A 13,242-nucleotide genomic window follows, 5' to 3' on the forward strand; every position below is an offset into this window, starting at 1 on the left:
TACTGGTTTCTTGTAGTAGGTCAATTCATAGACCAATTCGGCTAACTCAATGTTGTACCCAATTCAAATCTCTCGGGGTTAAAATTCTTTGTGTGTTGAATTTGCATGACAATGAATCATTCACATTTAAATGAGATGGAAATACTTGGAACAAAACGTTTTATTCCCAAAAGATTTGAATTGGGTACAACATTGAGTTAGCCGAATTGGTCTATTGTCCATCAACCAGGGGCCAGTTTCTCGAGATTCCCGATAACGTTTCGTGCCGGAAAGGCCATTTATGAAATTGCCATCCGCTTGTTTTGATATGCTGCTCTTATAACATGTTGTCAAGATACCAAAAAGCAAAATTATTGCGAGGTTTTACGACTTAAAAAAACTTCTCCGTTTTCACAATACAGTTAGAATTGACACCCGAAGAAGGCCCGAAACGTTTTGAACTTTCGGGAAACGGGTCACTGGTCGCTACGCCGGATAACTCAAGTTTTTCCAGTGGATAAAGTAAAATATATACTCCACGTGAAACGTTGACAAAGGTTTTCCTACATCTCTTTACAAAGATGTGCTTGGAGTGTGTATATTCACCATTACTTGAGCAAGTATTTAAATCTTTACACACAATGAAACTGTGGGTTTGTGACGTATCCTCACCGTCGCACTATATTTTGTATACCAGGATCTTGTTCCCGTCACCGAGGTCATCAATATCCCATTCGATTATCACCGCTTCATTATTGGCGCCAAGGGGGTCAATGTCCGGCAGATGATGGACGAATGTGACGTCAACATCACCATACCTCCTTCCAGAGAAGAATGTGACCAGGTCACCATTGTGGGTACACGCCCCAAGGTGAATAAGGCCATTGAGGCCCTGCAGCAGAAGGTGGCTGAGATTGAGGCAGAGAATGAGGACCGGGTAGGTTTCTTCACTTTTTCATTAGGACACTATAGGAAAGATAGGAAAGAAAAAAAGATGGGAAAGAAAAAAAGATTGGGAAAAAAAAAACTTCTTACTTTTATCTGATAGTGACGTCTTCATTATCTAAGCAGAACAATTAAAGCAAAGTCTTCTGGGACTTTGAAGTGAATTCCTTCTAAATCTAAAGAACAATTCCTCGATATCCGTAGTTAAAAATGAACTTTGGACATTTCTTTAGGCCTTTTCCTGAATTTCTAACCCGAAGGTAGTGGGTTCAATTCCCACCCGGTTTCAGAGATTTTCTCTTCTTGTATGGGTTCATTTCCATAGCAGGAATTTCTTGGGATTTTCTAGTACTACGAATTACCATTCGATAGGTATATTCCCCCTCCCATTCTTTAGAGTTGCCCCGTCTTACTAATTATAACACTGGCTTATACCTCTCTGTTGTCTCTAATTCCATAGCAATTGCGGAATTTCAAGATGGAGATTACTATTGCCAATTCTTACCACCCCAAGATCATTGGCCGAAAAGGGCAAGTTATTCAGAAAATCCGCATGGATCACGGGGTGCAAATTCAGTTTCCTCCTGTTTCCGCCGATGCCGATGCTGATGCTGATAGGATCATCCTGACGGGCTATGAGCACAATTGTGAGGCCGCCAAGGAAGCCATCTTAAGGATTGTTCGAGAGTTGGTGAGGTTTTTTTCTTTGGTTTTGTCATCTACAGTTTATGTCCAGCCATGAACAGGCTCCTGTCAAATTCCAGCTGGCACATTGGTTAATGAATGAGCCAGAGTTCACCAAGACTCGGGTATTTTTGTTAGCGAAAAGCAGCGTATTTTACCAATTTTGCGTTGTCGCACAGATTTAGTAAAGTAAGCAAAAGGAATGGTCATTGGGACCAGCGACCGACTTACGAGAGGCTTGGGTCGACTCTTCACTTGACGTCACAAACAACTCCGCAAAATACAATTTTTTTAGGAGTATAAATGCAAAAATGTTTGCAACGGAAAATGATACCTCTTTACTAACCGAGTTCGAGGTCCGTACTGGAAGTTCCCGTTGAAAACGAGCTTAGTAAGATAGTTAAGTTGACAACGAGGCTAGTAAGGTATTTATTATATCTGTAAGATAATGAGGCGTGCGGGAAAGGAAATTAGTTGAATTCAAGTGGAATTTCCACAACGATTGCCGCGTCAAAATCCGAAAAACAGATAAATCCTCCTGGCTTTTTGAAATCGTTGCTTGCAAGAGTGAAGCAGTTTTACGTCACATAAACGACATGAAAAACTCGCAAGAGAATGTTACAGTTTTATCAAAATTTCAAATTTAGCGGACCGTACAGCGGGCGACTATAGAATACGACCCGCTTAATCAGCCAATCACAGCGCGCGTACTATCTACTGTACCATGTTCCCACCTGCAACAAACATTTTTCCCCGCTTCGTCACTTCGCTTTTGATGTGCTGCACAGGGTACGTAAAGCAAGCAAAAGCCAGGACCAAGCTGACAACAGGCAAAGCGTCCTTTTCCCATACAAAACCTTATAAATTCTTTCAACTGTAACAACGCCAGTTTAAACGATATACTTTGGAAAATCGTCATGGTACCATATTTTGAGCTGCTGTTTTTATTTCTCGAAAAATAACTTCATGAAACCAGCAGAATCATCTTGTTTATGGAAAAAAAGGTCACGTGACGAATTGTTGCAAAATGCCTATTGCCGCGCATCCACGATGTTGGACAAATTTAGCTCGATTTTATAAATGTAACCCATATGATGCAGAGCCTGGTGTCATTCAATGAGTCATTCACGTACGAACCTAGGTACTTGACAGTCCAAAATAGATTTAATTTGAGTGTGATCTCTTCCACTGGTAATGGCTCCTTCCGTACAATTTTATGAAATTGCCAAAAAACTGGCCAGAGATTTGTGCTGATTTTTTACTACTCCATAAGACACCGTTCTCAGCACAAAAATATGAAATTAATTAATTTAATTTAAAGAGTTTAATTAATAACCGCGCAACGCAAAACCAGGGAATCACCTTAACTTGGCAACGAAAATTATTTGGTTGAGACTGAGTTATTTTAATTTGTGGCCCGAACTGCAAAACTGCGCTGAAGACAATTCTTCATACAAATGAGCTTGAATATACCAAAGATTATTTATTATTCGTTGTTAAATCTCGCCATCTGTAGCAAACATAATACCAGAAACCCATAAGGGTTGAAACGTGTAACGCGCGTTCACAGCTTCCGAATATTCAGTGCTAAGTACCATATTTGGAAACCCCTCGCTCTAGTTAATTTCGCGCGAGAACATTGGTGGTATTGCGTAACGGTGTTCTTGCGAACTGATTGGTTGAATGTTTCTCTATTGTTCAGTGTTGTTCCAAATATGGTACTTAGCAAATTGAATATTCAGAAGCTTGTTTCCCAGCACACAAGGGGCCATTATACGTTTCAGCTCCTGATAATACTTAATGGCTTTTTCCCCTTAACTTGATTTCACTTTGTGCCGTACACGTTGTTTTTGCAACGAAAAACTTGTGCCTATCCCTGATTGTTACTTTACCTGTTTTTATTTTCTTTTGCTTTGCAAAGCAGTTTGCAACGACAAAAGAAACGTAATTCTCTCACCAAGTCGGTCGTACGTCAAATGATTGTATGCTTTTTTCCATTAATGTGCGGAATTTGAACGGGCAACCCCCACCTTCAGTATCAGTGTTTTCCGTTTATTCCAATGACATAACGAAGTCGGACTTAGACACCTTCTCGGAATAAGTCCTTGCAGAGTTGTAACGCTGGCTCGCCGTTTTTCTTTCACAGGAAGACCAAGTTAGCGTGGACGTGCCCATCGATCCGCGCGTGCATCGCCGTTTGATTGGCGCGAAGGGGCGTGCCATACGCAGATTCATGGAAACTTATAAGGTCGACATCCGGTTCCCGTCACTCAACACTTCAGATCCAGTCGTCATTTCTGGTTCTGAGGAGAACGTGGAGGAAGCTAGAGACCAACTTTTGCTGCTGGAAGAGGAATATGTAAGTGGTGTATTGTTTTTGTATTAACCATCATTTTTTATTGTCAAAGTTAAGTTCACATTCTGAGATTTGACATAATCGACAACTGTTTTTTCGGTAGATTCGCAAAATGAAAGCGACCGGAGTGAAATTCTTTTACAATTCGCAGTCAATATTTTGTTCGGCTGACACTTTCAAGATAGCGCTTCGTTAATCCGTGTCGTTCCATTAAAATCGGGGACAAGGTGGATTCCCAATTTGAAAACGCTCTTTGCGGAACGATCCTCATTTTTTGCAGTTCGTTTTTGAAGCTCGTGGATCTTCTTGAAGGTTTCACTTCCATATGATTCGTTTCAAGCGATGATATTTTTGAGCACGCCGGTTTCAGCTTGACACTATATTGTAGTAAACTAAGGCAGTTTTCAATTCTGTGAGAGGATTTAGCTTTACTGTGGGTTTGTTTCATTGTGCTTGGCGGTTGGCTCAAAAAAAGCTCGCGCCACTTGTTGTTTTCCCGCGATTATGAGTGGGCTTGTGCATTTCAATTTGCCTTGTTATAAGCGGCTGATTTGATTCTCTGCGTTTGCTGTGATTTGCCGGCCAAAGGTTATTGGTGGTGTTCTGGTTTTTGTGACTCATTTGAAAATCACTCTATAAGTGTTAACCGCTTGTCTTGTTTTTTTTTCTTCCAGATGCAGGATGTACGTGAAGAAATGGAGCAGCACGACTTAGTGAGCCACTATTTGAACCCACCGAGCAAACAGAGCACTCCCGTTGGTTTCGTGGTCCGTGATGCTCCCTGGGACAACATCCAGAAGGCGGACGCTGGCAGGAAACCGCAGCGGGCTCAATCTCAACCAAGCACCCAAGACAAGCCACTGCCCCCAGATACCAGCAACATTGCCGACTTCCCATGCATTGGCAGCTCGGCTGCTGTTCCACGCCCGACTGCCTGGGGTCCGTCGCGGCGCTAATGTCATTGCAGACATCATCTCCCTTCTGAGGGGGATTAACGAACAGAATTGAAGAATAGATTCTAGTTGACACTCATGTTCATGTATTTGTGTTTTGGTGACTTTCCTCAGTGGAAGTGTTATCTCCACAGTTCTGTGCACAATCGGTGGTGGGTTTGAATGTGGTTTTTCAAGACCGGTTGCAAAAGTAAATCACTGTTAACTAGGGAATTATTTTTCTTTTAGTAAATTAGTGATTGTAGGGTATTTTTTTTTGCTGTGGCTTCATGGGCCATGTGCGATGAAATTAAGTTATTTTCTTCAGTGATTTTAAGTACTCACCTCACGATCGTACCCAAGATTCGTAAAAGAACAAGAAAAGCGAAGTTAAAAGAAAAAAAAATTAAAAGACAAATTATCGTATCGTTTGATATTCTTTATATTCTCATTCCCTTCAAAAAAACTTTAACACCAAGTGAAGAAAAAAAAAGGTGAAAATGTAATAAAGCCAATGCCGAAGAGATTTCTTTAAATGTCCTCAGCAGTAAATGAAGATTTGAAAGTTGACGAAAGGCAGAAACTATATTTTGCATGGCCGTTCACCGCCAATGGCGGCTTTTGTAGGTCAAATAAAAGCATTTAAAGTTGAGAGAATTTTGTGCATCTCTTGAATTTTTTAAAGGGTTCCTTTTCCATGCAGGTAAACTAGCTAATGGGGTATCTTTGTATACATTTTTTTGCCTCATCAGTAGAAGGCTATCGTTTTATAATCAATCAGCCAAAAATAAAGTTGAATATGGGTGGTTTTCATGTTACGTCATCGCCGCCATGTTGGACGAATACGAAATATCTTTCATAAGCTCCTTTTGTTCGTCCACCCGCTGTAGTGTTTTCACTCACGTGATCAGTAACCTTGTCTTTCTACCGAAACGAAAGACAACATGCAATGACGATAGAGCTCAATTCCCGGAGGTATAGTTGGGTACACCAACATGGCAGCCATACCATTGTTTAGGAACACCAACATGGCCGCTGTGACGTCACGTGAAAACACTATTGAAACGGCTAATTCAATACACCTTATTCCAAAATGGCCGCCATTTAGATATTCTTCTGTTTTTACTCAAATTAGACCTTGATGCCTCGTTCAAGGCAAAATATTCTTTTGAATTTTCAGCTCAAGAACGAGGCATCAAGGGCTAATTTGAATAAAAACAAAAGAATATTTAAATGACGTCCATTTTGGAATAAGGTCTATGTTGTACCCATTTCAAACCCTATGGGAATAACACGTTTTGTTCCAGGTAAATACAATACACAAAGAATCTTAACCCCGGGAGATTTGAATTGGGTACAACATTGAGTGGGCTGATTAGATCTATTGTACATTGCAGCATTGTTATCTGTGTCTCTAGAGATTGGTTGAAAACCATCTATTGAAAGTGCGTTGCATAATGAGCTTTCGAAACAAATTGCACCCGATATACCAGATTATCTCTCTTTGAAAGTCCGAAAAAGAATATTGGATTATTAGTGCCTTTGCAACCCAAGAATTTATCGGGGTTTGATTGCTAATACCTGGCTCGTTATCAAAGCTAAAAGGTTTGAAATTGAAGATTTAATGAAGTTTAACAAGTTCTTTTTACCTTTAAAAAGTCAATGAAAGCTACGATCATCGCAGTTATGAACGCGATTTTTGCAATTGCGTAGAGAAGCCTGAAAAATTCAGGACTTCAACGGGGTTTGAACCCGTGACCTCGCAATACCGGTGCGACGCTCTAACCAACTGAGCTATGAAACCACTGACGTTGGGAGCTGGTCATTTGTGGGTTCTAATGTTCCCGTGAGGAATGAATCAATGATGAAATGATGTATGATATGGATGATATATGAACTGCGGATATGAAATCAAGTAAAGCTATGGTCCTCGCATTTATGAACGCAATTTTTGCAATTGCGTAGCTCCCAAAGTCAATTTGTAAATGGCATGATGCCCTCTGCGAGCAAGTGCAAACTCGACAGCAAAGATTTCGTTAATGTGAAGTTTGCGCTGAAGTCGAGTTTCCAGGAAAACGCAGGTCGTGTTAGTCTGTCAGTGCACAGTTAACGACTCGCGTTTTGTTCAGAAGGTATTTGTAATGAAAACCCTAATGCAATGAGAGTATTATATGTCGATAAAACGCATTTTAGAGCGGTTTTCAATTGAGTGTCATTACTTTGGTTTTGCATTACTTCACTCAGTGATTGGTTCGAAGTTCTCGCGCCACTTTTTTAACCAATCAGAAGTGAAACCAAAACCAATCATAGCTCGCGCATGCACATTTTCCCGCGCTTTGTGTCGGCTACGTGTAATTATTTCGAATTTTGATTGGTTTACTGGATTGCCTCCGTCCTTTTTGATTGGCCAAAGTAATTAACTCGCTCAAAGCAAATATATTGGCGGTGCTCTGCATATCAACGACGTGAAATCACGAAACCAACGATTTAAAAAATCCCTCGGTAAGATAACCACACAGGAAGGTAGCAGTACGCTCTTGCAATATTAAAGGTTCGGCTTTTTTGGTATAAATTCGGGTGTTCAACAATCTTAAATCTATTGCCGTGGAAATCTTTTCGACGGCCATACTTTCACTTCCTGTGTATTGCTCACATGGTTAGAGACAAATTGTTACTAGCCTTCACACAGTTAGGTTATCCGTGCGTCGAATGGCGAGCGGTCTATAGGCCATTTCCGAGTTCATCTTTGCCTCCTCATCAAAGCGAGTCTAAGTGCGAAGTTTTTCTTAAGCTAATTAGTTTTCATTCATATGTTAAGTAGAACTAATTATCATCACAAATACTTCGCACTTAGACTCGCTTTGAAGAGCAGGCAGACATGAACTCCAGCTGTTAATCGCGCGCCATTCGACGCACGGAGAGCCTTTGTGCAGGCTAAATTGTTACAAGGGCGGAAGTCTTTTCAGAATTGCATTTTATTCTCATTCTCATAATGGCCGTCTTATGCCTTGATGTGATATGATAAATTATGGGCAGAATACTTCGTACAGGGAATGGGAAGAGCTAGAAAAGTAAATTAACAGCGACGCTGAAGTGGAGATCACGCGAAGGCACGCCGAAGTCACTTTTGAAAGTATTTTCTTTTCGGCTTGGGTTTCCTGTTTTGTTACTTTTAAGATTAGTAATATTATAGGATTATCATTCATTCATCATAATTTTAGGATTTTCTTTATTTTTACCGCTTGAATTGTAAAATTACAAAAAGTAATTTGCGGTAGTTCTCGCAAACGTCCCTGCCGAAGAAACGCCACTAGCTTTAATATGATATATAGCTTTAACATGATGTATAGTTTGACCCTATACAAAAAATAGCGTTCGACAATTTGATTTTTCCGCGGACGCCTCATTTTCCTTTACCGAGACCTTAAGTGCGCGCGCAATTTTTATATTCAACTGAACGTCAATCTCGACCCCAGAGCTCTTCTCTTAACCGAGAATGACTGAACGTTTCCTAATTGCTGGTTTTCACTCACGTGATCAACAGCCATGTTTTTCAACGAAAACATAAGGAAGCGTTTGCATAATAATATAGTTAAATTCCCGGAGGATTTGGTCGGGGCACCAACATGGCCGCCTTTTCTTTGTTTAGGGGCACCAACATGGCGGTCGTGACGTCATGTGAAAACCGAGAATTGTGATCATAATAATGGCCGACGGCCTCACATGACTCTCCTGCTGCAAGGAGACAAGGTTGAATATCCATCGGCTTGGAAAGGAACCTAGGAGCAGATCTTTTGCTTTGGGGGATGGGGAGATACGGACAGCTCTGCAGTGCTGTGGTTAAAATGTGGACTAATGTGATTGGGATCGTTACCATTCTTTCACTGATTTATCTTGTTCATGCTGCAAACGGTGAGTTTCAAATTCGTTAAGCCTGGTTTTCACTCGCGACGCAAGCACAAGCGCATTCTTTCCTTGCACATCGAGAAAGTAAGTAAATGATGTATATTGTTCCTGAAAGGAAAAGGTTTTAGTTTTTGAATCCGCTTACATTCAACATTGAGGGTGTCACAAAGCAAATGACGATTACGAGTGCATTCAATCAGTTTTAGCCATAACAAACCCTTAATGTCTACTCGCTTTAAAGTCTTACTTATAAAGCTAAGCAAGACCCGAGCCTGGTATAATGTATGCGTTCTCATTACAAATTTGAACCTCGCCGAACGAAACCATTGCTTGAGTTGTTCGGAGCAATGCAACAGTCATCGCACCTCGATCCGTGTTCAACGTGAACGGCCTCACTGATCAGTTGCGACGTTTGCTCGAGAATGAAATGACTTCTTCTCCTTGCTGCTCCATTTGTTAGTTCTCTTGAGAACGTTTCAGCTTTCCGCTCCAGTCCACCTTTTTTTGCATACTAGGCATAAATGATCTTTGTTATGAAAGTTAAAACTTTTCGTACAAGATTCGATAATGCATGCGCGTGGATAACCACATGAACACATTAAATCATCAAATTTTGCAGTCATTTCTTGTCGTCGAGGACCGAGCATCGATTAGCATCCGTGTTGGTAAGTTGCTCACTGTTACTCATTTCTTAATAACACGAACAAGTAGTTGATGTGTGATAAAACAGTCCTGATGACTTTTGCGTTACTTTTCGTTGTTTTCTCTTTTTACTCAGTTTGGATCAAGCCAGTGACTATGGCAGAACTCCTTACATGTATATGTTTATTTTCTGAAGTGATCACCGTCACTCATGATCAGTTGCGAATGACTTACCCTAACGATCCAAATGTATTTATGTCCCTTAATTTCTTTTCCGGGCGGATTCATTATTCCTGCTCAAAAGGTTTTAAAGAGGAACATTGCAAAGTACTTAGTAAAAAAATATTAGCTTGCTGGGTGTAGGAAGTTATTTCTCTGTCGTTTGATCGAACTATATTATCCTCTATTCTTGGGTTTCACTCACGTGATCAACAGCCATGTTTTTCAACGAAAACAAAAGAAGACGTTAGCTTTCAATTCCTGGAGGATTGGATCGGGACTCCAACATGGCCGCCATTTCATTGTTTGGGGACACCAACATGGCGACCGTGACGTCATGTGAAATCCAAGAATTCTTCCTTGCACATCGAGGAAGTAAGTAAGTGAAAAAACTTTCGCTTTTCAAAAGCATCCGTTTCGGTTTGGACCAACACTGGTAAGTCGTTCATTCAATTTACTAATATCTTTTTCTTATGAATAGATGACTCATGCTATGCAAACAAGTTTCAATTACACACAAGTACAAGGAAGGGTGACGTTTTTACCCGGGGGGGATACTCCCAGAAAAATTGGGTAGGGGTGTGCGGCCCGCTTCCCAAAACCCTTACCCTATTTATGACCAAAATCTGCAATTTTCCCTACTCTATTTTTGACCTGACCAAAAATTTGATACCCAATTTATGACCTGACCCTTAAATCAATACCCTGGTGCAGACCTGCCTTATAATTATTTCCTTAGTTCAGACCAATGTTAAAGGTAATGTTTATCTATTTTATTACGTAGGTTACACGATAAAGAAGTAGTTTCTATGGTTATAGCAGTTTCGTGTGTTCCGGTGGTTTCGTTTGGTGTTTCGGTTGTTGGCTCATTTCGTTTCGATGGTTCCGGTGTTTCGATGATTCCGGTGGTTTCGTTCCGGTGGTTCTGTTTCAGTGTTTCGGGTTTTAGTACATCCCTGTGTTCCTCAAAGCTAGCCTGAAGTTAGGGAGGAGACGGCTGAAATTTCAGACTACTTCGAAGCTATTCTTGTTTAAGGTTTGTTAAATTATTTCTGTAATTCTTGCTATACTTAATTGCCATTTTTGTTGATTTGCTCGAAGTAATTTTGATATTTTGCGTAAACAGCGTCCTTCGCACTGTCCATCGATAAAAAATTTAGCTGGCTGGCGAATGTGTGCAGTACAGTCAGTTGCCCTATTTCCATTTCCGGAATTTTTTTTGAGCGGAAACACGAAATCGAACATTATTACCTTTTGCCTTAAGTTATGTCGAAAAAAATAACTCTATTGCGCGTTTTGCAAGAACAGACCGCTCTTAAAACTAGACACGCGATAAAAATCTCATTTAATAAGAAACAAATTCTACTTCGTCATTGGTCAATGTCGCTACGAAGTCAAGTGAGATAGCGCGCGCGAAGCAAGCGGGCAGTTCAGCGTTCGTTTTCAAGCAGGTCGGTGGTCAACGACTTGTTGACCCGTAAACGCAAGGAAAACATGAGCGACACGAATATTTTGGACGATCAAGAGGAAGATCTACGGCCAGAGGTCACAGAGCAAAACCACCTTATGAGCTTGCCAGCAAAAATGAACAAAAATATGGCTACAATGAGCGACTCGTTTAGGGACTTACACGATAAACGACGCCATGTTGTTAGTGCCGACCTCGGCGATCACACGGCAGAACCTGCCAATAAGGCCGCAAAGACGGCCGAGAATGACCCAGCTGACCTTGTTTCGTCGGCTGTTAAGAACCTCTTAGATTCCGAGGAAAGCGGAAATACTGAGGGCGAGCTATCCAGCCAGGAATCGTTGCTAGACAGCCTTGCAAAGTCGCTCGATTCACAAGAGCGGACCTCTGATCCAGTCAACAAGAAGTGAGATATGTCCAGAAATGCACACAACAACAAAAATGGCAAAAATGAGAAAATGTTGGCGAATTTGGCAAATATGGCGAAAATGACAATTTTGGCACAATCGCCAACGAGGCAAAGCACAAAGCAGGGAAGGGGCATCATAAAAGTTGGCGAAAGCGGCGAATTTGGCAAATATGGCGAAAATGACAATTTTGCCACAATCGCCAACGAGGAAAAACAGAAAGCAGTGAAGGGGGCCCATGAAAGTTGGCGAAAGCGGCGAATTTGGCAAATATGGCGAAAATGACAATTTTGCCACAATCGCCAACGAGGCAAAGCACAAAGCAGTGAAGGGGGCCCATGAAAGTTGGCGAAAGCGGCGAATTTGGCAAATATGGCGAAAAGGACAATTTTGCCACAATCGCCAACGAGGCAAAGCACAAAGCAGTATAGGGGCCCCATAAAAGTTGGCGAAAGCGGCGAATTTGGCAAATATGGCGAAAATGACAATTTTGCCACAATCGCCAACGAGGCAAAACACAAAGCAGTGAAGGGGGCCCATAAAAGTTGGCGAAAGCGGCGAATTTGACAAATATGGCGAAAATGACAATTTTGCCACAATCGGCAACGAGGCAAAACACAAAGCAGTGAAGGGGGCCCATAAAAGTTGGCGAAAGCGGCGAATTTGACAAATATGGCGAAAATGACAATTTTGCCACAATCGCCAACGAGGCAAAGCACAAAGCAGTGAAGGGGGCCCATAAAAGTTGGCGAAAGCGGCGAATTTGGCAAATATGGCGAAAATGACAATTTTGCCACAATCGCCAACGAGGCAAAGCACAAAGCAGTGAAGGGGGCCCATAAAAGTTGGCGAAAGCGGTGAATTTGGCAAATATGGCGAAAATGACAATTTTGCCACAATCGCCAACGAGGCAAAGCACAAAGCAGTGAAGGGGGCCCATAAAAGTTGGCGAAAGCGGCGAATTTGGCAAATATGGCGAAAATGACAATTTTGCCACAATCGCCAACGAGGCAAAACACAAAGCAGTGAAGGGGGCCCATAAAAGTTGGCGAAAGCGGCGAATTTGACAAATATGGCGAAAATGACAATTTTGCCACAATCGCCAACGAGGCAAAGCACAAAGCAATGAAGAAATGAGGGGGTCCATAAAAGTTGGCGAACGTGGCGAACAAATTTAATGAAAAAGAATTCGATCTCCAGTGCTGTTTCAAATGTTTGACCTCAAATTACAAAAGTTCATTTCTTTAATTTTAATGATTTTAGAAAATTAACAACCAGCATGAAGAACAAGGGAAAGAGGAAATTGGCAAAATAGGGAGATATGGGAAAGGGACGTAGCTCCAAATAACAAAGTCATGGCAAGGTTGTCATTTGTGACAGCGCTGGAACAATTTAATTACTGACATATATAACTGCCTCGTACTCTGACAATTCATGTAAGAATGACTTCACCAACGGGTACTAAGAGTTTCAAAGCAGTTATGTGAATCTTACCAATGTCCGCTTTCAAGGAATTAGATTCAATAAACCACACACAAAATATGTCCTTGTCGTATGATCCATTACTTGAAAGTAAGCATTGCGTGAAGATGCATGTCGTGCCTGTGAATTTTATAGTAGCTTTTCACGAATCTTGCCATCAGTCGAAATTGAAATCCTTTTACCACAACTGTAGAAGAATGTCGACACCCAGTAGAACAGAAG

General features: G+C 41.3%; 1 protein-coding gene, 1 non-coding gene and 1 pseudogene across 2 annotated transcripts in view; 2 read left to right on the top strand and 1 right to left on the bottom strand.

The window, feature by feature from the left end:
- The window catches only part of LOC138051544 (vigilin-like), a 29,988-nt gene extending 24,435 nt beyond the window's left edge, over positions 1–5,553 (top strand). The window contains exons 16-19 of the mRNA XM_068897763.1: positions 677–916; positions 1,385–1,615; positions 3,755–3,967; positions 4,639–5,553. Coding sequence (XP_068753864.1) covers positions 677–916; positions 1,385–1,615; positions 3,755–3,967; positions 4,639–4,920 — 966 coding nt within the window. The 3' untranslated portion in view covers positions 4,921–5,553. The remainder of the gene's footprint in view (positions 1–676; positions 917–1,384; positions 1,616–3,754; positions 3,968–4,638) is intronic.
- Positions 5,554–6,627: 1,074 nt separating this feature from the next.
- On the bottom strand, positions 6,628–6,700 carry Trnat-ggu (transfer RNA threonine (anticodon GGU)). Its single transcript has one exon. It is a non-coding gene; the product is annotated as a tRNA-Thr (tRNA).
- Positions 6,701–11,157: 4,457 nt separating this feature from the next.
- Positions 11,158–13,242, top strand: part of LOC138050896 (uncharacterized) — a 5,780-nt pseudogene continuing 3,695 nt past the window's right edge.

Source organism: Montipora capricornis, chromosome 6, assembly GCF_036669925.1.
Source record: "Montipora capricornis isolate CH-2021 chromosome 6, ASM3666992v2, whole genome shotgun sequence".
Lineage (NCBI taxonomy): Eukaryota > Metazoa > Cnidaria > Anthozoa > Scleractinia > Acroporidae > Montipora > Montipora capricornis.